Genomic DNA, 24,197 nt, shown 5'->3' with positions numbered 1-24,197 from the left:
ATCACACACATTTGGGAAGGCGCATAGTGGAGTTTAAAAGCACCCGTAAGCCGTAATGCCAGATTAGTTTGGTATAGAGCGGCGCGTGCTGTGCACCTGCAATGGAGATGTCCACGGAGTCAGGCTGCTTCATCTCTCATTATTCTCCTACGCATCTCTGTGATTGTAATTTTCCTTATAATCAGCAGAAGTGAGTGCCTATCAATTCCTTGTGTCCATTGTGTTTATATAATTGTCTAGTCAAAGAAGTTATTTGACTTGTGCCATGCATTGTGCACGATTCCATTTGCTCGTTCAGTTTCATCACACCATCGCGCAGCAAATGGGGTTTCATCCGATTTCCCAAACTTTCATTTTTGCTTGATACCGTTCCGTAGAGACGCACGATATACCAAATGTAAGCTTGAACTTTGTAGATTACACTGCACTTTGAAATTAAAAAAATGAGTGAGGTCTGAGCAAGTTGTGACCCAATGAAAAGACGAGTGATATTGGCTATGTGCACGGTTGGGAAGCACAGACCGTAAGGCTATGAAGCAATATAGCACTGGGCATAACGGGCAACGAATAATGGATCTCTTAAAGGGAATGGCATGTGGCACAGTGATTGGTTTCATTATTGTAACGCCCAAACCACACCTATGCACTATGCATAATGTAACGGCCCGTAGCGGAAGTGTTTTAGGGATTTAGGCAGGTGACCAAAATAGCCACTTTAGTGGGGGAACACCCCTTCCCCAATACTAAATCCCCAAATAGTAGCTTTAGAAAGCTCTGACAAAAACAGAGCCTGATATGTATTCAATAGTACAAACTATGAGGTACATTTTCTTTTTAATATGCATTGCTGCATTGCTGTATTGAAATTAAAACAAGTGAAAATAGCAGAACTACAAGCTTGCAAAAAAGTCATGAGCTTGCAAAAAAAAAAAAAAAAATACATAAAAAAAGTGTACTCATGCAAGTGAATGTAATTTGTTACTCTCCACCATTGATCATCTGTTTTACTTCTACAGAGGGAATCATCTCATACTTTTATTTTCATTTCTCACGTTTTAGAGTCATTGAAAATATTGCATGAAAGAACAATGACACTTTGGTATAGACTCAGTCCCCGCAGATTCGGCACAAACATGGGGATAAATCCATTCTACCATCATGCCACTACTCCTTAATCAATCAATCAATCAATCAATGTAATTCCAAATATTGACGACATATATTCAGTAGTAGCTCCGCTGCGATTACAAATTGATGATCCAATTTTCTCCACATCGACTTTGTTTGAACAGAAACTTTGTAGGTGTCAAAGTCACACTTCATGTACATGTCACAATCTGCGCTACCAAGACGTCTCTGTCGGGTGGAAACATGTCCAAACTTTTCAGAATTCAAATAAAAAAATACCAAAAGTAGCAGATCTACAAACTCAAAGCGTGTTGCTTCACGTCTTGTTCCAAGCTTGCAGATCTGCTACTTTTGATGCCTTTGTGTGACGCTGTAGTATGATCAAGCAGGGCGTTAATTTACAAAATAATAATAATAATAATGAAAAGTTAGAATATAGAGATAAGAGGTTTCTGCCCGACAGCAACAAAGAGTAACATGGTGGATTCCAGCCTTCAGAAACCTTTTTTCACACTTTCCAACTGATCTCCCGACTACATTCATCTACCAGTCTGTAGTAATCTGTTGTAGTTGCTACCTTAAAACGTAAACAAGCACACGAAATGGACACCAAGTGTATTTTACATTCAGGTCACCTGTAGCTGAAACTCTGCAACAACGAAACTCAAACCTCTGATTTAGCGACCGGCGACCGCAGGTGAAGACCTCATTAAAAGAAGCATTGGCCTGTAGCATGTAGTTGACATTGTTTAATCTGCTTTATCTGAGATGGAAAGTGGTCCGTTTATTTCTTTTTGTGGTTGTAATCGCTGCATCCGTCCTTGGCTAAATGTAGCTTTTGAAAAGATATTTTCAATCTCAAAAGCACTCCCTGGTAAATAATAATAATCAAATTAAAATGTTTTGCATGAGTAATAATAGAAAATCTGTCATGTTTTGAGTGAACTATTTTAACAAAAGCTTGTGACTGAATAATAACTACAGTATAGATTCATAGGTTCATTTTCACAGCAATTCTTTATGTAGTTTCAGGCATGGTCTTTTGAATACAATTACACTTATTTTTTTCGTCACATTTTAGTCATCTGAAATTATCTGAAAGCTTTAGTCTGGTTTTAGACAATCCGAGAACCCATCGTCAAAAAATAAAGGAAAAACAGTGCCCTCTTTTCCTTTGAATTTTACGGAGTCAACAGTCTGTCTCGAGAGACTTTTAGTTGACTTAATAGAGCACCGAAGTCTGACGTCAATATCGCTAGAGGGCACTAGGTCCACGGGTTCGTGTAGGCCTACTTTTTATTTTTTGCGACAGTAGGTCGCAGTTTACTATGAAAACCTGCATATCCCCGTCAGTCATGTCACGCCTCGTGACATCACGCCTCACACCTCCATATATGGCCGTCTCCATATATGAAGATCGCGACACTGACCTCATCAAACCCTGGATAGCCATACATGGAGAAGACTGGATCATCACCTAGATCTGCATATTTGGAGCCGGCCAGCAACTCTACATCTGACCTCAACCCCTTAGATCTCCATATATAGAGCTGACCTGTTCTGACATTACATATGTTGATACTTCCCCCCCGTCCTTCCTCTTCTATGTCTCCCTTTTGACTGATACCTGTCCATTCAAGGTCAAAGGTTATTAGTAGAGGTCTCAACGGGCCTGAAAATTAAGCCCCGGCCCTACCTGGGCCCTCATCAAATCCTATACACTCAAGACACTGCCCCCGCTGCCACCCTTAGATCTCCATATATGGAGCTGACCTGTTCTGACATTCCATATGTTGATCTGACCTCATCAAATCCTGTACACTCAAGACACGCTCCATATATGGCCAGACCTTATCAAACCCTGTACACTCAAGACACTGCCCCCGCTGCCACCCTTAGATCTCCATATATGGAGCTGACCTGTTCTGACATTCCATATGTTGATCTGACCTCATTAAACCCTGTACACTCAAGACACACTCCATATATGGCCAGTACATAATTCATTCCATATGTTGATCTGACCCCCCATCCCAAAGCGCCAGCGCTCGCCCAGCAATCTGCCGTCACCCAGGCGGATACGTGCTGCCCTCAGGGTGTCTTACTGGTATAATCCTCATAGGGGGATCATAGATCGCCTCATATAAGAACTTTGTAAAAATAAACACATCATTCCGGTCGTTTCACTCATATGGATATGAAGAATCAACTGACTGAATTAGTTACATATTTGCTAGAAACTGACTAGCTGTATCAAATAATTATGACAATATCGCCGGGACAGTTTGTTTCTTTTTGGACCACAATTCTTATATGAGACGATTTTAAGATGACCCCACTGTATTCTCCATAGAGAAAAACTTCTGCGAACTCCTTGGAACCAGGGGATGAGCGAGTGACAACAGGACTTCGGCGCTCTATCTATATCATGCCAACTAAATGGCATATTTTAGTCAACTAAATCTACAGTTGATTTAGTTGACTAAAATGTGTCTTGACGGACAGTGATGGCATCGCGATACCTGATTAATATGCCGAAATGAATCATGCCAAAAATAGCAGATCTGCAAGCTGACAGTGAGCTTGTAGATCTGCATTTTTTGGAACGTGACAACAGCATAGCAAAGCATACAATGATGACATGTCTACTGGATATCTTCTCCACTTAATTGTCCCTCCCTAACATTTTAGTGTAGTATGTATGTGTGTTGACAAAATTGTCAGTATATTTAGTCATAGTTTTAGTCATCATAGCTTAGTTATTATTCAGTTTTTACTTTTATTCAGTTTTTGTCAGTGAAAAAAGGTAGTCGACCAACATTTTTGGTCATAGTTTTAGTCGACAAAATTACCACTGCATTGGATCCATTGTAACACCATAGGTTCTTTCTTTCTTTTTTCTCAATTTCTTTCAAAGTAAAGGTTTGGGACATACAAGGTTTTCCCTCTGACAGCGACGACGTCCTGAGTGTTCAGTGTCTCTGCGTGGTCCTGCTGTGATGCACCCTGGGTTCAGGTTGCCGGGGGATACCAGGCAGGTACCCAGTGGTCCCTCCCCCACCACGGTGGCTGTGGTGGTGATGATGATGGGTCCGGGGGTCTGGGACTCCCCCTGCTCCCTGGTCCCTTAGTGGAGGAGCAGTGTTGCGTCCATTCTTACCCGGGTTCAGCCTCTGGTGATGGCGACCTCCATGGCTGTCTGTGAAGCATAAAGTATCTGTACTGCCCTATAAAAATTGTGTTAAACCATATAGATGCACTTTACACCTTTGTACATTGTTCTTGTATGTATGTATGTTTGCATGTATGTTTTCATGCTTTGTTTTCTAATGTAATGTATTCCACTGCTTGCCTGTTTTGTTTTTATGTTTTGTGTGGGGACTGCGGATGTAAAACTACATGCATGCACACTACAGCAGTTTTCAATCAATTGAGACTCTGTCTACGCAGAATAGAAAGTGAGAACGCAACGGGAAGTACGTGACCTTAGCATCTTCGCTAGATCCAGTGTATTTACGTTGCATGTCCATTAATATGAATGTCTAAATATACAAATAATATAATAGCTATAATAATAGCTATAAAATGCTATTTTCGGCAAAGACGTTCGGTCTAGAGGGGGGCAAAGAGCAGACCAAATAACAGAGCCAAGGTCAAGTTTATTTTTTAAAAATAAAATATGTCCCTGCTTCATCTGCCTCTCAGCTAAGGGGTCACTGGCCTAGAAGAGGCCCTTCTCTATTGATTCAGGTACCAGAGACAGTACAGCAGTAAAAGTTACAGATACAAGGGCATAAGAAGTACTCTACAGAAGAGTAACATCACAATAAAGACGCCCTCAAATAAATTATTGATGAAAGTGTAGAGACGTGTACACCCTATACAATCATGCTGCCTAATGCAGGACACAAAGACACCGTCAATAAATAATACAGTACAGATGTATATACAATCACCCTGACTGATGCAGAACAAGAAAGAAAGCAGCAAGGTAAGCCTATTACATCAGCACAAAACCACAGGTAACAGAGTAGATGTTATACAATAGCTGTGCACCGCAAAGTTATGACAAAGCACAAACCGAAAGATGGGCTCTCGGAGTAAAATGAGGCACAATTCAAACACTTTAACCCTATCTTATACTTCAGATATTTGAAAATAGCCGTGAGTTGTGAGCTTGTAGATCTGCCGGGTTTCTGTATATACATTACTGTTTGTCCTTTTCAGATGTGGGTCTCCATTGAAATGCATACTATTAGGGTTAGGGTTATGGGTCCTTGACATGAAAATGCTTGAGAGGTTAGGCCAGTAACTGGTCTACACCGCTCTACAAAGCCAACATGCAGTCAAATCAGCTATTGGGGGTGTGTTATATAGCTGGCTATGTTGCTGGTTAATAGTTAGGCTAAGCACTGGTACACTGGAATACTGGTTAGAGATAAATTCAAAGTCTTAAGGTGTTTGCACACTGGTGCATTTTTTTCCGCTGCGTGCACATTGAGCATTATTTATATTCGTAGCAATGTTTTCACAGAATTAAATGGAATGGAGCAGTGGCAGTGAGGATGGTCCCCTGATCAGAGTATTATTTTGAAAAAGTTAACACACAAACAGAGTTTTATAACTAGATGTTGATTAGATGCGATTAGGATCTGAAGGTTCAGAGAGCACTTGCCTGGAAAGAGGAGAGTGTGGAAATCAGACATGGGAGAAGACCTTAAGAGGCGGCTGTTCATAGCTACTGTGGAGTCAGTACTGATGTATGGGGCCGAGACATGGACCCTCACAGTACAACAGGAAAAAGCCCTGGATGGAGTCTACACAAGAATGCTACGAATGGCACTAGGTGTCACATGGACGGACCGCATCAGAAATGTGGACCTACCACGGGTCACGGACAAAGTCAGAGAGAGAAGGATGAGGCTGGCAGGGCACTGCGTCAGGCACCCAGAACTTGAGGCAAGTAAATTGACTCTATGGGAGCCAACCCAGGGCAAAGCCAGGAGGGGAAAGAAGCGTACCACCGTACGGTAGACGTGCTGCGGTGCGACAGCTTGGCTAACAACACTGCAGAGCTCAAGAACCTGATGTTGGATAGGAATTTGTGGAGGGCAGCGATCCAGGAATCCCGAGTTGGTGTTGGCTAGACCTCACTCTCGCAGCAAACTAAACTAAGATGCAATGTCACCGTGTTTTTCTATCTCTCTCTCCCTCTCTCTGTTTCTCTTGCTCTGCATTATTCCACTAGCCTGGCTCCAGCCCTGAATCGCTAGCCACGCCCATTAAGAAAATATGTTCTGGCGATGAAGTGAAACGAAATGAAAATTCAGAATGAGTGTCAGGCTATTATTCCACTGCTTTGTGTGTGTGTGTGTGTGTGTGTGTGTGTGTGTGTGTGTGCGTGTGTGCGTGTGAGCGTGCGTGCGTGCGTGCGTGCGTGCGTGCGTGCGTGCGTGCGTGCGTGCGTGCGTGCGTGCGAGCGTGAGTGCACTGCTGCCTATTTTCACACACATGTCACTCAGGCAGACGCGTGCAAGACTATGTCTTTGAAGTCTGTCATAAAGTAGACTACTTTGTGCTCTTCAACGAGGTGATCAACTTCTCAGCGGAGACCATGTTGGTCTGGAAGGACACAGCACTGCGAAAAGGGTGAAAGACCATGTCTATGTGAAAGACAGCTGCGATAGACTGATAAATTCGACCCCGGTCTGAAAAAACATTACACGTATATTCAGCGGCAGTGTGCAAACGTGATTGACATTACGTGAGGTTCATTACTTCTTTCTGTGATCCGACATTCGCTCCGATATTCGGCCCGCAAAATGCGTCCTGTGTGCACAGACCAATCAGTATAGAAAACGACAAAATGCTGTTGCGTTCTCACATTTTATTATGTGTTTACATGGTGACAAAATTGTGATTGTAAACGCTGTAGTATGCATGCCAGCTGGTTAGGTGGCGGTGACGCACTGTCAGAGTCACGCACGCTTAGAACCACTTCCGTTCAGAGCCGATGTAAACAAATGCCATGTGCGTTCCTTCCCATTTAGGTGTGTCTATTAAGTGCCCAGTCTCAGGCTCCACCCACCTAGTACTGGGGGCAGGAGGGGATTTTCTACAAGGGGGATAAACAGTTACCGGTACCTCATGAAGCGATATCGTTCGTCACTGTCGGGTGGAAACCTCATGCGTATGTCCAAAATTGTAACTTTTCAGAATTCTAATTAAAAAATATCAAAAGTAGCAGACCTACAATCTTCGAGACACGCTTCAAGAACATTTGATACTTTTGTGTGATCAAGTATAGGCCGGACATTCGTTTACAAGAAAACACCAAAGTTTTAATGGAGATTGTTGTTGTTACTGCGAGAGTGAGGTCTAGCCAACACCGACTCGGGAGTTTATAATCAATTATCAATTTTTCTTAGCCAGACACACTTTAAAGCTGTGTTCAATCCGTTTGATTTTTGTGTAGTTAGTTACCTTTAATAGTTTGTTGTTAACTGTCTGTGTCTGTCTGTCTGTCTCTCTCACTCTCTTACCTTTAAGAGTTTGTTGTTAACTGTCTCTCTCTCTCACTCTCTCTCTCTCTCTCTTACATTTAAGAGTTTGTTACTGTCGCGCTCTAATAGTTTGTTGTGAAGCATTGTTGTTGTTTCTGTCTGTCTCTCTCTCTTACCTTTAATAGTTTGCTGCGAAGCGTTGTTGTTGGTCTGATGCTCTACATGTCTGGCCTCCTCCAGCTCCATTGCTGCCTTCAGCGACGCCAGTTTGTTCTTCTTCTTGTTATCCTCATTTTGCTGATAATGAAAGTAAGAAACAAGCAACCATCAGATTGTTTGTGGGGAACTCAGTAGCCCCCCCCCCCCCCCTCCACTGCACTCTGAACTACAGGTAAAGAAACATCTGTAGAATTTTCTTTATAAAATTATTATTATGTCCTGGTCGTGATCTGTTGACAAAGTTTTGTTAATAGAATACTTTCATATGAACTAGCAATAAATATTATTTCAAAGATTTTGATTATTTTGATTCTGATAGTGTACAAAGGTAACCAAATGGACACATAATGGTCCAATAAAATAGCGGGGAATAAAAGTATTCATTCCCCAAAATGTGGAGGGACTGGAGGTTGTTTATTGCCAGGGCTGGAGACGGAGACGTTTCATAGTAAGTGCCAAAGTATAGTGTAACCATCCGGGATGGACGGTCCATCTGGAGGACTGGGAGTTTTCCCAGAGGGACAGTTGGACAATCGGGGGCCGATCAAGTGTCGACAGACAACTTGGGGGGCTACTACGACGTTTGCCTACAATGGAAAGTAGTACATGTTTTGTCAACATGTTTTGACACCCAATCACCTCTATTGTCACCTCACCTCACTTCTATTGTCGTTAAAAGTGCTCTAAACAAACATTAAACGTCCATAGACTTGTATGCCATATGACATCATTTCAAAAGCCAGTTCATAGTAAGTGCCAAAGTATAGTGTAAACATCTGGGATGGACGGTCCATCTGGAGGACTGGGAGTTTTCCCAGAGGGACAGTTGGACAATCGGGGGCCGATCAAGTGTCGACAGGCAACTGCCAATCCGGGACTCCCATTTGTCTTGAAAGAGCAGGCAGGTGCAGACCAAGTCCATGCTTCAATCAGACAACGGACAGATTTCTGAGGCCAGACACACACAGGCCAGGCGCGTGTGTGTGTGTGTGTGTGTGTGTGTGTGTGTGTGTGTGTGTGTGTGTGTGTGTGTGTGTGTGTGTGTGTGTGTGTGTGTGTGTGTGTGTGTCAATAGAAGATTATTAGTGTTCAATCTAACCTTGCATGAGGAACCATGACATTATGACAGCATTACTCCATAATTAAGCTGACGAGAAAATAAAGTACGTGTGTTTGTGTATTAATGGTTTGTTTGTCAGTTCTATTGCATTGTGACAATACACAAAGCCCTCTCAGATATTGGAACAGCTGCAGTTTGTCCAGTTGAAATCCAACACTACACCACCAGGTCAGAGACTGTTTCAATACACTGTCTGTACCACCTGTGACTTACTGGGCTGTTTAACAGTCCACACACGCACACACACACGCACTCTCCTCCAGGGCGATCTAGAATCCAGATAGTCATCATATGATTATGTTAATATAAAAATGTCCAAGGATTTTTGATGTAAGCTACACATTTTTGTTTACTATACACATGTGAACTACACATTTGTGTTTACTATACACATGTAAACTACACATTTGTGTTTACTATACACATGTAAACTACACATTTGTGTTTACTACACTGTTTTTCAATTAAGTTATTGCTAGCCTGGGAAGCAGACTAGCAACATTTTGGTACCTAATTTACCTACCTAAGTAGTTAATTTGACTGCATTAGGGTAATTAAATAATAGTTACTAAATAGACCAGATATTTCCTGTAACTCTGCTGCTCTCTGGTGGATGGACGTTGTTGTTACACTGGTTTGAAGATAGCTAAAGCAGGGGTTCTGAACTTTGGCTGGGGACCCCCGGAAATGCTTTGACCATGTCTCGCGACCCCCGCCCCCCTCCCCACCCCCAATACGAATTGAGTCTTGACCGCTACAGTAACCTTAATAATAGAGAAAATACATCATAAATAATCATTAAGAAAAGTTCATGCATGTACTATGTGTACTATGTAAACTCTTAATTTCCATTTTCCAGCCATTCAGTTTTTTTTTTTTTTTGGGGGGACCCCCCCAATATAATTGAGAACCCTAAAGCTAAAGTATAGGAGTTACTTTAGAGTGGGATACCACCAGGTTAATGTAACTGACTGTTGCTGTCCACTAACGGTAGGCCTATCAAATACAATACAATACAATAAAATAAAAATAATTACAGCTTGCAATTTCTTCTTGAGTTCGATGTTTGCTTCTTTGTAGCTTTTGGATGTGGACTGCAAATAATAGATAGCCAACCTGAAACATAACAACAAAACGTAATCTGACCGACTGACCTGCACTATGAAAATCATTCACATGCATGTTACAGGAAAAAAGGTCTGTGTGCATTATTAAATCATATAATTTGTAACTGTATTTTTCATCCAATTCAGAAAGATTTATTTTTATTTTCTAAATCACAATACCTTGTAGGCTTGTAGATTTGCTATTTGCTATTTCCTTTTTGTTTTTATTTTATATTTTAGAAATTTGAAAAAATAAATAAATAATAAATAAATGTTATTACGATATCAAAAGGTCCAAACAATAGTCTCATGTCGATATGGATATTGTCTCTGTCGGGTGGAAACCTCACGTACAAAACAACAAAAGTGTTACAAGATTCAAATTTCCAAAAAAGCAAAAGTATCGACAAGTTCAAAACACGTTGCTTGCTAGCTAGAAATAAAAACGTCTGGGTTTCCGAGGCTAGCTAGCTTGTTGCTTTTGTGTGACACAGTGACGCTGACGCTGTAGTATAATTTACGGGGGGAAAAACAACAACACAAAAGATTGGAGATCAGAGGTTTGTGGACTCACACCATCAGCAGAAGGAAGGGCAGCACCAGGCCAGGGTTGGAGGCGTAGCTGAACACCTTACTGAACCACGCAGGGAAGTCTGACTCCAGAGTCTCCTGGATCACATCAAACATCCGGTTCTTTCCACTGTCACACCACAGAGTACAGTACAGTACAGTACACAGGCAAATCATCAGTGTTAACCAGTGGTGTAAAGTAACTAAAGTGCATTTACTTAAGTACTGTACTTAAAGGACCACTTCACCACTTTTCAACCTATCTTCATATAATAGGTCCTCACTAATAATCATGATAAAATGGCACTATTTTTTTCTACTCGGTCTGTGTCTCATAGGAGGACTGTGGGCAGTTTAGAAACCGTCTTCCAGTGACATCATCATTAGGCAGATTCTTTTTTAAACAAGATTTTTTTACAAAAATGTTTAGATTTTCATTGTCGTGAGAACGATGGCTTCCATTTTCGCATTGCAACTTTTCAGGACTAGTAAGCCTGCAGTTTCTATTAGCTTGTATTCCCCATCGATGATGTTTCTGAACTGCCCACAGCCCTTCCATGGGACACAGACAGAGTAGAAAAAGATTGCGCCATTTTTTTCATGATTATTTGTGATGACCTACTATATGAAGATAGGTTGAAAAGTGGTGAAGTGGTCCTTTAAGTACAATTTTGAGGTATTTGTACTTTACTTGAGCATTTCCAATTTCCAATACTTTTACTTCTACTGCCAACTTGGGGGGCTACTACGACGTTTGCCTACAATGGAAAGTAGTACATGTTTTGTCAATGGGACTTCTACAGTGATCTGTAACAATTCAATCCAGAGACCTTCTCCTAGAGGAGGTTTAAGGCCAAGGGGACAGGATTTTGGGATTTGCCATTGCATGGTGGGAGATCGTAACTTCGTCTACACACCCAATCACCTATATTCGATTGTCGTTAAAAGTGCTCTAAACAAACATTAAAAGTCCATAGACTTGTATGCCATATGACATCATTTCAAAAGCCAGGCATTGGAGGGGCTAGCGTCCCTCAGACATTCAAAACACCTTAAACATTATATATATCTGAGAAATAGTTTTTCTTCTTTCTTTCATCTTTCACTCAATATGGAAAACTAGGTACTGTCACAAGTTGATTAAGTTATATTTGCCCATGTCTTGTCCAGTCCTATGGATTGTGCATTTGTGCTAAGAAAATGTTTTTATAAAATGTATTTAAAATATTGCTTTGATGCTCATATTAACCTTAAGAAGTATTACATTGTATTATATTAGCACATGAATTCCATAAATGCTGTACAACTTGTGACGGGACCGGCCCCTATTGAGTGAAAAACTGACTATTTCCAAGACAAATCAAATATTGAAGGTGTTTTTAATTTCAGATTTTAGTTATTAAGGCATATAGGTCTTATTACTATATTAGCCAGGGATCCTTTTAAGCCAGTGGTTCTCAACCTGTGGGTTGTGGACCCCATGGGGCCAAATTGTCAAATTAGAGGCAAACATTGTGAAAACAGCAGATTGTCTAATTTCACAGTATTTATCAGTGGAACAGAGTCAAACTAAATGTAATGCCTCAACAATTGTGTGCTTGTCAGGCTGGGGGGTGTTGGGTGTAACCGGTTCACTTATGGGGGGGGGGGGGGGGGGTTGAGAACTACTGGTTAAAGCACTGGTCACCTGAAGGGTCCGCAGTCGAAGGACGGGGGGACGGTGACGATGGTGTAGATGGCGGGTAAGGTGGAGAGGAAGAGGATGACCAGCAGCATGGCCATGTAGAAGTTGTTGGAGCCGGACGCCTTGAAGACCCTCTCCTGAGGCACGTTGCAACACATGCACGCCCAGCACTGCAGGTACATGGACACGTGCAGACGCAGCACGTTCAGTGCTGGCAGACAGGGGGCGTAGAAGGCACCCATCCTGCAACACGGGACAGGGAAATAATGTGATGGCCGATCATGGTGATGGGGTGGGAGTGGGCCGCCAAATCTTTGTGTGATAGGATAATCTTTTTGAGGGGTGCTAGCCCTAGCCTGGCTAATAAGCCAGACTAATATCACACAACACTGTCGCGGTATATTAGTCTGGGCTGGCTCCACTTGGATTTCATTTCCCGGTGGGCGGGTTCAAACATTTTCTCTTTGACGCAATTGGTCAGAGCTACTGTCAGTCAAAGGTCTCAAGCATTGAACGTCACTGTACCAAAGCCCGCCCATATTGCATACAGTGTCCCGATTGGCCCGACCTGTTCTCGGTTGTAGGAAAGAGGCGTGCTACTGAGCCTCGCCAGACCCTAATCCGCTGGCAGGCAACATTTTTTTTGCCAACGGCTGATTCGGTCTGGTTTATTAACCAGGCTATGCTAGCCCCTCCTATGCACAGCTGTGTGTGTTTTTGTGTATCACGGTTTGTTTGATTGATTTGATTGGTTGAGCATGGAATGTGATCATGTATGATGATGTATGATGATGATAAGAGCGCCCCTCACTTTACACAAGTGTGATTTTTGAGGGGCGCTAGTTTTTTTTTTAGAAAACTGTTAGGATGTAGAAGGGATTTATAGAATGAGCCTCATGTCTTTAATGCATTAAAGGTAGACAATTGCAATTGTCATAATTATCTCATTTGGAAAATATTCAGATGAAAGCGATATGTCCTACCAGATCATTCCTTGATTGAAGATCAGGCCCAGTACATTCCCACTGACATCAAACTCAGAGTAAGACGGCTGTTCACAAAGGAAGAGAGAGAAAAACATTCCTTTTATCGAGGTGGTGTGGGGTGGTCCTTGAGGATTGTTGTGATCTTGTAGATATGCTATTTACAGCAAAGATATTTAGTGTAGGCCTAGCCCATAAGAATATGTTTATATTTATTTTTTCTTTAGTATTTATTTTTCCTGTCATGAAAAGTCTATGGGCGACTGTGGCTCAGGAGGTAGAGCAGGTCGTCCAATGATCCATGGGTCGGCGGTTCGAATCCCGGCTCCTCCTGTCCACATGTCGAAGTGTCCATGGGCAAGACACTGAACCCCAAATTGCTCCCGATGTGCTGGTTGGTGCCTTGCATGGCTTCCGCCGCAATCGGTGTATGAATGTGTGTGAATGGGTGAATGTAATGCACAATCTATGTAAAGCGCCATGGATAAAGGCGCTATATAAATGCACCATTTACCATTTACCATTTATGGACTTTACGATGTTTGTGTGTTTGAAGTGCGGCAGCCCTCACTTCAAACACGAATGTGATTCTTTTTTTACCTTTCCCCTCCAATTTAGTCGTTATGCCAATGAATTCCTCACCACATACATTTGTGTGTTGTCACTAATGTCGTATCACTGACTCACCTGCCAGTGAGGAGCCCCCACCGGGAGGACGTAGAGCGGTGCCGCCTCTGAATAACTCTTCCTATACTTCCGGGCCCCTTCCCTACTTCCTTCACAGGTGTAGGATCTGTTCCATTTAGTGTACAGTGGTACACTTTTTGAGGGGCGCACACTAGCCCCTCCAATATCCAGCTTTTGGTGTGTGTGTGTGTGTGTGTGTGTGTGTGTGTGTGTGTGTGTGTGTGTGTGTGTGTGTGTGTGTGTGTGTGTGTGTGTGTGTGTGTGTGTGTGTGTGCGCACAAACTTGGTCCTACACAAACATTACATTCCCATTGACAATGAATGGACAACTTTACGTCATAGTGTATGAGCAAATAGACATAGTGGGCTCTATCTTGCGCCACCCCTTAACCCTTATCCCTAAACTTATTTGCCATTTTTTACTATTATAAAACCTTTTAAAATAGTTCAAATAGCTTATGTACAAGCTCACAACGTGTAGATGTAGATCGGCTAGTTGAACTATTTTAAAATTATTTTCAAAATAGTAAAAAATGGCAAAATAATTTTAGGGATAAAGGATAAGGGTGGCGCAAGATGGAGCCCAGTGTCTATTTTATGCCATGATGATGTACGATGATAAGAGCGGCGCTCACTTCACATGGGTGTGATTTTTTATTTCAAGGAGCCCAAATGACCGTGTAACGGTCCATTTGTACACTCTCTGAGTTACAGACCTATACGGGCCATTTGGAACCCACTCAAGGACACTTTGCGACCCACATAGCAGAGTGTTTCCAGTGAGCCAACAAGCACAATAGCAGCACCCTGACTCTGTTTGACCATAATGGAACAGAGCCTTCGTTATAGCATCATCAGTAACACCTGTGAAGGAAGTAGGGAAGGGGCCCAAGTTCATTCCAAAATGGTGTGGGTGCATAGAGAGCCCATTGTGTTTATACAGATGACAGAACCCACAACCTCCATGGTGGTGCATGGGCAGATAGCAGGTACTTTACCACCCGGACACTTCCATGGTCTAATTCGTTTTTTTGTGGCTTTCGCCTTTATTTTATATTTTTTATGGAGGGACAGACAGTAGGCTGACAGGAAATGGGGAGAGAGATGGGGGGATGACATGCAGTAAAGGCCGTCGGGATCGGGAGACGAACCCGCGGCACAGTGCCAGACTGGATTACCAGCCAAGGTGCCTGGACCACTGAGCCATGGCCCAGGCCTCCATGGTCTAATTCTAATACAACAGAGAGAGCTAGAAAATAATAATGATCTCTAAAATAAAAAGGTAAAAACGGTGACTCACAAACCCCATCTCCAGGTCCCAACACCAGCAGTGGTTGAGGAAGCGAACGAGCACAGCTCTCAGGAAGTCACCGATCAGCAGCGTGATGTATGTCGTCATGGTGTCCGAAATGATGAGACGCACAAACTCCTGCAATGTGGCGGGACGCAAAGACCTGTTCATGTTGAGTGAATGGTTTAGGGTAAGTCGAACTAACCGATTTGTACAAAAGTATTGATTTTAATAAAATAATCAAATTTCAAAAATACAGAAATAGCCGATCTAGAATCTCGTGTATTTTCAGTAGTTTTAGCATGACACCCAAGTGTGACAAGGTATGGTTTAATTAATTCATTAACTGGTTAATCATACCAATCTATGTAGTGATTGTAGTAGATTATACAAAATTTAGAATCTTATCTCGTAGATGAATTTATATGGCACCTGTAGTTGTAGTCGCGGTCCCATAGCCCGGATGGAGGGTGGGTGAAAATGGCCGGTATGGACTTGTTTGTTTAATTTTATCACACACACACTGACCTGGCCCACCATGGTCTCCCAGCAAGGTCCTCTGGGTACATCGGCGGGGTGGACGCTGGGTCTAGGAGAGGTGGTGTTCTGTGATGTTGCTGTTCCATTAAAAACACTGGCCTCCCACAGCGTCATGTTCAACTTCACCACCTCCTCCTCCTTCCTCTGACACACACACACACACACACACACACACACACACACACACACACACACACACACACACACACACACACACACACACACACACACACACACACACACACACACACACACACACACACACACACACACACACACAAATATAGAAATGCACTCCACCCCCATCTGACATATGAGCAGTGCTAGCCGCTCCAACACTTGAGTATGTGTGTAGCAGCTCATGTCTATTAGTCTATTTCAGTGAAATAGGTGACTATAATATATGCCACACATATATGTGTGGCAATCCCCCTCAAGGATTCCCGCCGGTCCGCCGGACCTGATCACCTTCAGGTTGATCTCGTCCATCAGGGCGATGATGAAGGTGTACAGGTTCCCCAGGAAGAGGGCGAAGATGCGTCCCAGCTGCCACTGCAGGGCGATGCGGGGGTGGTAGTTCTCCAGGGTGCTGATCACATCGAACAGCATGGGACAGAACATCCCCAGCAACGACATCACCATGTTCACCTTACGACCAGATTGATTGATTGATTGATGTATTAACAGTTTGCAGAATTACAGTACATTTCAAGTACAACTCGATACAAAAACTGTTAACAGTGAGTGGACGACACCATAAAGCATTACACTTGTTTACAATAGGGCCCACCATTTTCAATTCATCAAAACATTTAGAGACGTACAAATAGACACTTCATAGTCAAAAGGAAATCATCATAGAAGGTAAAAAGGGAAAATAAACATATACTGTACAGTGAGGGGGAACAGGGGTGGGTGGGGGATTCAAAAACAAAAACCGCATGGGACAGAACATCCCCAGCAACGACATCACCATGTTCACCTGACGACCAGAGACAAAACAGCATGTGACAGAATATCCCCTGCAGCAACGACAATTTGTAACATTAAGAGGTTACAAATTGTAACATCTTAATCCAGAGCGATTTACAGTAAGCGAGAACAAAAAACATGGTACATCAAATACATAGAAGTGCGGCGGATAACCAAACCAATTGTGCATTTTATGACTAAAGCATGAAACTTTCAGAATATCATCTACACACCCCAAGGTTTGATTTCAGACGTGGAACCACTTTCTGACTGACCTCTGGTGACCTTGAGGGGTCATTGACCTCAGAATTGCATTTTTGCACGTTTTGCTCCATTATTTTCCACTATAATAATTATTTATGTTTGTTAAATGGAAGTTTTGTTCTAATGAATGACAACTTAAACCCCAATAGTCTACATAAATGGTGAATCATGTCAACTTTTATGATATAAATGTTATGACATTGTTATAACATTAAAAACATCTAGGAGAGAGATGCGAAGAGAGAGAGTGTGGCGGTTAAGCTCATATATGGAAGGTATTGTGCATGTTATGACTAAAGCATGGCACTTTCTACAGTGTTTCTATATACCATGAAGTTTGTTTTTAGACGTGGAAACACTGAATTTACATCTGGAAATTGTCAGAGGCTGTACACATTTCGGGCTGTCAAACCATGCTGTAAACTGCCCATGTTAAACCCAGAAATGTTTTTTCCTTTAAACTTTTATGATTAAAATGTCATCTATAGGCTGGCAGATGATGATTGTTTGCTAAAAGTTATATGTTGGACAATTTGAGTAATTAGCATAATGAGCAAATCAATTGCTTAATGAGCAAATTAACTGGAAATGGCTATCATTTTGCATCCATTTAACTTTGAAAGGTGACTTTAGTCAAAGTCTATGTTTGTGATATCCAGAAATGCATCTGTTATTATGGTTATAGTCATACACCCTTTCTTTATTAGCATAATTGGCATAAATGATGTAAAACATAGGTACAAATTAGGAATTAGCTATAATGTTATTGCTTTTAGTCAACATATCAAGGTTATTTTAGAGTCTACATCTATATTATGTTACATAAATGAATCTCTTGCCATAACTTAAATTATGAAATTGTTCCTCATTTGCATAATTTGCATAAAGTATATAATAATTTGTCTTTCGGCCTATTTTATGACATGTCTAATCCAGTGGAGTGACGGGGCAGCAGTGGCTCATGAGGTAGATCGGACGTCTTGGAATCTGAAAGCACGGCATGATGCACACTCTGCATTGGAACATTGATGAACATGTCTGTGATAAAAGCAGGCATCGAGTGTTATCAGATGCTTGTGCTTGTGATACTGTCTCCTTACTCTCCTACCCTGTGAGAAAGTACCATGCCTAGTCTCTCAATACAGTTCCTGTTGGAACTTCTACAACCCATTCACAAGAAGGATGGCCATAGCTGAATGAGCCACCTGGGAAACAGAAGGTCCCAGGTTCAATTCCAGGCCCCGGCAATGTGTCGAGGTATACATAAGCAAGACCCTTAATCCCCAACTACCCCTGACCTCAAATGTCTGACGGCCTTGAGCAGCAATAACCTAATTGAAGCAGAAAACAGAATTTTCCAATATGGTTAATAGAAGGTCTAATACACAAAGATGAAGACAAAGAAGATGTAGAGGCTGAAGGGAATGAGGAGAGAGATGATGAAGATAGTGGAAAAAGAGGTTGTGTGAGGTTGTGGTTCTAAGTGAACTCACTAGTGCTCATTATGGTACATTTTTTGTCCACTCAGTCTGTGTCTCAGCACATTTAAATGTTTTAATTTGATTTTGTATTAATGTGAGAACAATGACTTCTATAATAGCTAACTTTCCAAAAATATAGTCTTCAGTTTATATTAGCTTGGATTCTCCATCGATGTCACTGGTAGCAAGTGTTATGACAGAAATGGTACCATATTATCTCCCAACATCTCCTTAAATTCCTGCCACCTGGTATAGAAGGCTTAAGAGTATCCAACAGTTACTTCCCCCAAAACGTATGAACCCTGAAAGCTCGCCATGCTGCCCCCAAAACCAAAATCATGAGATGAATAGGGCATACAATAGCAGTGGCAGCCATTTTCGGGTTCCATCGTTCCAGACCCCATTGTTTTCTCCCCCATAGAGATTTCTACGAATATTTATATAAAAAAAATAATAAGCCTATAGAATCAAGCCATCCAGGACCGTACTGAATCATGACGTTAAAACATTTGATTCTGTGATTTATTTTTAAATATTTAATTATATAATATACAATAGCCTTTGTTTTTCACAGCATTTATGGATCCTGGATTGATATATATATTGTTTGGAAATCTCTATATGTGAAAAATGAATGGAGTCTGGATGGATGGAACCATAAAATAGCCACCACTGCTATGCCCTATAGCACCTTTGAATATACTGTAACGATATTCATTGGATATAAAAACCAAAAAAACTCATCAATCAAGTCTTTCTGTATTTTGTTCTTCCATAACTTCATTAAAAAAAGATTAAGACCAATACAATAATGTTAAAATAACGACAACTATCTCTTCTGTGGTTCTTGTCATTTTTTACTCTTCGCTGCCACAAGCTCCTGTGCAGCTTTCTTGGCTTTGACCATCTCCTTATACCTCTTCATACAGTCCTTTTTGTAGCTCTATGAAGAGCTGCATCTTTATTTTATTTTGCTAGCACTGTAGAAAGTGTCATGCTTTAGTCATAAAATGCACAATACCTTCCATATATGAGCTTAACCGCTCTCTATAGATGTTTTTAATGTTATTACAATGTCATAACATTTATATCATAAAAGTTGACATGATTCACCATCTCTGTAGACTATTGGGCTTTAAGTTGTCATTCATTAGAACAAAACTTCCATTTAACAAACATAAATAATTATTATAGTGGAAAATAATGGAGCAAAACGTGCAAAAATGCAATTCTGAGGTCAATGACCCCTCAAGGTCACCAGAGGTCAGTCAGAAAGTGGTTCCACGTCTGAAATCAAACCTTGGGGTGTGTAGATGATATTCTGAAAGTTTCATGCTTTAGTCATAAAATGCACAATACTTTCCATATATGAGCTTAACCGCCGCACTCATACGTAAGCTTTAAGAAGCAGTGGAATATCTGTACAATGAAACTATGTGTATACACTATAGAGTGCTATATGTCTACATAAAGTGCTATTTAAGTTACATAAATCGAGCCTATGCATACGCATATAGGTGGTTGAGGCTAGGACAAGTCATCATCATCATTTTCCGATCGCGGTCAGGATCATGGATTTCACAATGCCACGCCAGACTTTCCGGTCCTTCATTGCCATCCCCAGTTCCTGCTTACTGACGCATGTGTCCCTAGTGATGACATCAGGGAACGACAGTTTTCTACCTCTGGTCTGCTTTGAGGCAGGATTCCAGACGAAGTGCTACGGCAAGTGCTATGGTCTGAAGAGGTGGGTTTACAGACTACGGCGGAAGATTGGGATTGAGTCTGCAGTTCTGATTGCAATGGGAAGTGCATTCCATAGTTTTGGAGCCAGAAGGGAGAAGAGTTTGGGACGTGTGGATGTTGTCCTGACGTTTTTAGTGAGGGTACTTCCAGTTTCCCTGTGTTGATCTGAGCGTACGGGAGGGTTTGTAGGGTCTAATCAGACTTGCAAGATATGGGGGTGCCATACATTTGGTTGCTTTGAATGCCAGCATCAGAGCTTTGTACTCTGTGCACACACACACTTTGAATGCCATTGACAATGAATGGCCAGTTTTGAGTGTTTGTGTAAGCATTGTGCACAAACAACAACATTGTGTAAACATTGCGTAAACACAAACATTGAAGACAAAAGTGAGGACGCAAATTTTGGCCAGAATGAGATGATGTATGATGATAAGAGCACCCCTCATTTGGTCAGACACATAATGACGTAAATTCTCCTTTCATTGTCAATGGCAAATGTGACACGTGTTGTGACGAAAAGATGTATATGCGCCCCTCAAAAATGGACAGTCCTCTTTCAACAATAGCCTACTAACGTGTTTATTGACAAATAAGTTGACGATAAAAAATGGCTACCTTCTCGGTCTCCCCTCAATGTCCTAACTCTGTTTTATGGCTCTGGGCAGGTCTACGAAAACAAGTGAAAAAGAAGCAATTAGGCTGCATGATATCTCTCTCTCTCTCTCTCTCTCACACACACACACACACACACACACACACACACACACACACACACACACACACACACACACACACACACACACACACACACACACACACACACACACACACACACACACACACACACACACACACACACACACACACACACACACACACACACACACACACACACACACAGGGAGAGGGAGAGGGAGAGAGAATGTAAGCACTGTTTTGTCCAGTGTTGATCTGTTATTTATAACGATAAATGCATTGAGTCTTACTTTTAATTAGGATTAAAAGGCCATATTTGGGCTTGTTTTTGGAGGTGGGTTGGCTTATTTCTCTCACAAGAGAGTTGACGAGAGAGTTTGTTGATCTGGGAACAGTTCATTCAGGAAGCAGAGCAGAGGACGGAGTCAAGTCATTCATTGACCTCAAGACCATTACATTCCAGTCAGATCCCAAACGGTAAAACTATTTGGCGTTTTTAAAAGAGAGATGTCGTCCAACAGCTTTTCTGCCACTGCGTCAGAGGAGCAACAGCCAGAGATCTACCAGCGAGCAATGCTGAAGCAGCCTGTGAAGCAGCCTCTGTTACACAGAATTGGTATGTACATGTTTTCATATCACTGTACACTTTGATTTCATCTTCAACAGAAAGATGTACAGAAATGTTGTCGGTGGACTAACAAAGTAACAATGCTTCCTTCCAGCACTAAATCAACTGTAGATAAACCATGTGTGTGTGTGTGTGTGTGTGTGTGTGTGTGTGTGTGTGTGTGTGCGTGCGTGCGTGCGTGCGTGCGTGCGTGCGTGCGTGCGTGCGTGCGTGCGTGCGTGCGTGCGTGCGTGCGTGCGTGCGTGCGTGCGTGCGTGCGTGTGTGCGTGCGTGCGTGCGTGCGTGCGTGAGAGACATCGAGAGAGAGAGAGACAGCAAGTGAGAATGCGCAAGATAAAGACAAAGACAGCGAGCGACAGAGACAGAGAGGGATTAGTGTGTGTTTGAGTCTCATAGATACTACGGGTACTGGTTACTGGTTAAAGTTAAAGTTAAGGTTATACAATCCAAATTCATACATTTGAATCACAACTGGCTGCAAGAACTATCAGTCATCAGGCAGGCCAGGAATCGGCCTAAATCTGTGCTGTGCCTGGCAGTTGCTGCTTCCCCCCAGCACTAAATCAACTGAAGATAAGCACTTCCTGGACTACCTCTCCCCACCTTTCTCTCTCCCCCCTCTCTCTGCCACATATATGGCTCATATGGCACAAATGTTATGCAAAGTTTGGCCACAGACTGGTTGTTCGAGAGGGTTCCAACACCTTGGGATGCCCAAAAAGGCGGCAAAACGGCTGGCAAAGTATTGTGCTGTCTCATCTATATAATTGGCAGCCGACCATAGGTGGCTGTTACTTATACCCATGATAGATAGAGTACTGAGTGAGTCGTGACATGACCTATTGCAGTGTTGTACCCGAACACGTTCAAAGAACGATAGTTCACTGATAGTCTGTTTGTGTGTGTCTGTGTGTGTCTCTGTGTGTGTCTCTGTGTGTGTCTCTCTCTCTCTCTCTCTCTCTCTCTCTCTCTACCTCGTTTCTCTCCCACCATGTGTGGCTCTCCAGTCTTTCCAGGGCGAACTTCTGTGCCCTTCTGACCACAAAGTAGATGAGGTATCCACTTCCTGCCAGGCAGCACAGCACCAGGAAGTTGGCCAGCACGCGCAGGAAGCGAGTCAGGTGGATGTTGTCGTCCTTCGTGCTCTCCTGCTCCTCTAAGATGGCTTCCTATTGGTCGGTAAATGGCATGGTAACTGTGTTATGATTGGTCGGTAAATGGCATTGGTAACTGTTATGATTAGTCCGACCTTTATCTGATAGACCGATACATTGAATCACTCTCTCTCGTCTGCGTAAGCACCAGTGGTGGAATGTAACTAATTACATTTACTTAAAGGGCCACTTTACCCCTTTGCTTAAAAATTAAAATAAACATTATGTTAATGACGTTTAGAAGATTTAGAACACTTTCCTGAGGTTTTGTGTGTGTAGTATGTGGTTTTAGATATTTTAGTATTTCAAAGTGCCTGTGATATCATAGGCACTATAGTCTCACTTCCTTCCTGGACTAGTAGTAATCCAGCAATCCAGTCAAACCCTAGTCAAACAGATTTATTTTTATTTTTCTGGGCAAATTTCAAATTGTGCTACTTTGAAATTTGAAATTGAAAATGTAAGGGAGTGGGCAAGGCAATTTAATCAGAATTGTTATAAAAGGCTGTCATTCCATGTATATTTAAATAACAATATTGTATGATGTGATTGAAATGACACTTTATACTGATGCCTAACTTCTAATAAAAATATCAATGAAAAAAAAATGAAAAACATTGAGTGACTGCAGTTTCTTCCAGTGGTGAAATGTCCCTTTAAGAACTGTACTTAAGTACAATTTTGAGTTATTTGTACTTCTGGCAGATGCCAGAAGGGCTGGGCAGTCTGGGTCTGCGACTGAGCCAAAAAAAATAAGACATAATGGCATATTTGGGCTGTCTTTTGGATGTCTTATTTATTTATTTATTTGACAGGGACAATGCTCATTAATCAACATTTCAGTTTTCACTTCCATGTAAATGTGCCAGAGTTAGCCATAAGCTAATTTACATCTGTAGTCCCTGAGCCGGCTCTTAAAATATTAGTAAAACTAAACATACAATGACACATATAGTACAATACAATGCAATACAATACAGATAAAAGAAGGACAGAGTGTATAGTGTGCCAGCACCCAACACTATGTCCATACAAAAACATAATACAATACAGATAAAAGAAAGACAGAGTGTGTAGTGTGCCAGCACACAACACCATGCGTTGATGCCATGTGTGCATATGTGCCAGCACCCAACACTATGTCCATACAAAAACACAATACAATACTGTACAATACAGGAACAGATCAACAGTTTGGGCTGGTGAAGACCACAAATGCGGCAGTCCGTGCCTGAGTCGCTTTAGATTTTGGTATACCTTGAAGCTGGTGGTGATGGAGGCAACCTTGTTGTCAGCGGTCTCAGGGTTTCCTATCAGGTAGTCCCAGCTGGTGAACACCTTCCAGTTGAAGTTGAAGCTGTTGTCATCCACTCCACCCGTCCCGTCGGCATTACGGGCCATCCTTTAACAACACATTTGATT

General features: G+C 42.0%; 1 protein-coding gene across 1 annotated transcript in view; it reads right to left on the bottom strand.

Moving 5' to 3' along the window:
• Positions 1-3,977: 3,977 nt before the first annotated feature.
• Positions 3,978-24,197, bottom strand: part of tmc1 (transmembrane channel-like 1) — a 57,912-nt gene continuing 37,692 nt past the window's right edge. Inside the window, exons 14-24 of the mRNA XM_079516848.1 lie at positions 24,033-24,177; positions 22,596-22,790; positions 16,300-16,479; positions 15,820-15,975; positions 15,301-15,429; positions 13,314-13,381; positions 12,334-12,573; positions 10,651-10,776; positions 10,008-10,086; positions 7,808-7,928; positions 3,978-4,327 (exon numbers count right to left, since the gene is read on the bottom strand). Coding sequence (XP_079372974.1) covers positions 4,101-4,327; positions 7,808-7,928; positions 10,008-10,086; positions 10,651-10,776; positions 12,334-12,573; positions 13,314-13,381; positions 15,301-15,429; positions 15,820-15,975; positions 16,300-16,479; positions 22,596-22,790; positions 24,033-24,177 — 1,666 coding nt within the window. The 3' untranslated portion in view covers positions 3,978-4,100. The remainder of the gene's footprint in view (positions 4,328-7,807; positions 7,929-10,007; positions 10,087-10,650; positions 10,777-12,333; positions 12,574-13,313; positions 13,382-15,300; positions 15,430-15,819; positions 15,976-16,299; positions 16,480-22,595; positions 22,791-24,032; positions 24,178-24,197) is intronic.

Source organism: Electrona antarctica (genome assembly GCF_951216825.1).
Source record: "Electrona antarctica genome assembly, chromosome: 12".
NCBI classification, from domain to species: Eukaryota; Metazoa; Chordata; class Actinopteri; order Myctophiformes; family Myctophidae; genus Electrona; species Electrona antarctica.
The sequence above is the reverse complement of the archived record's forward strand: the minus strand, read 5'-3'. Positions and strand labels throughout refer to the sequence as shown.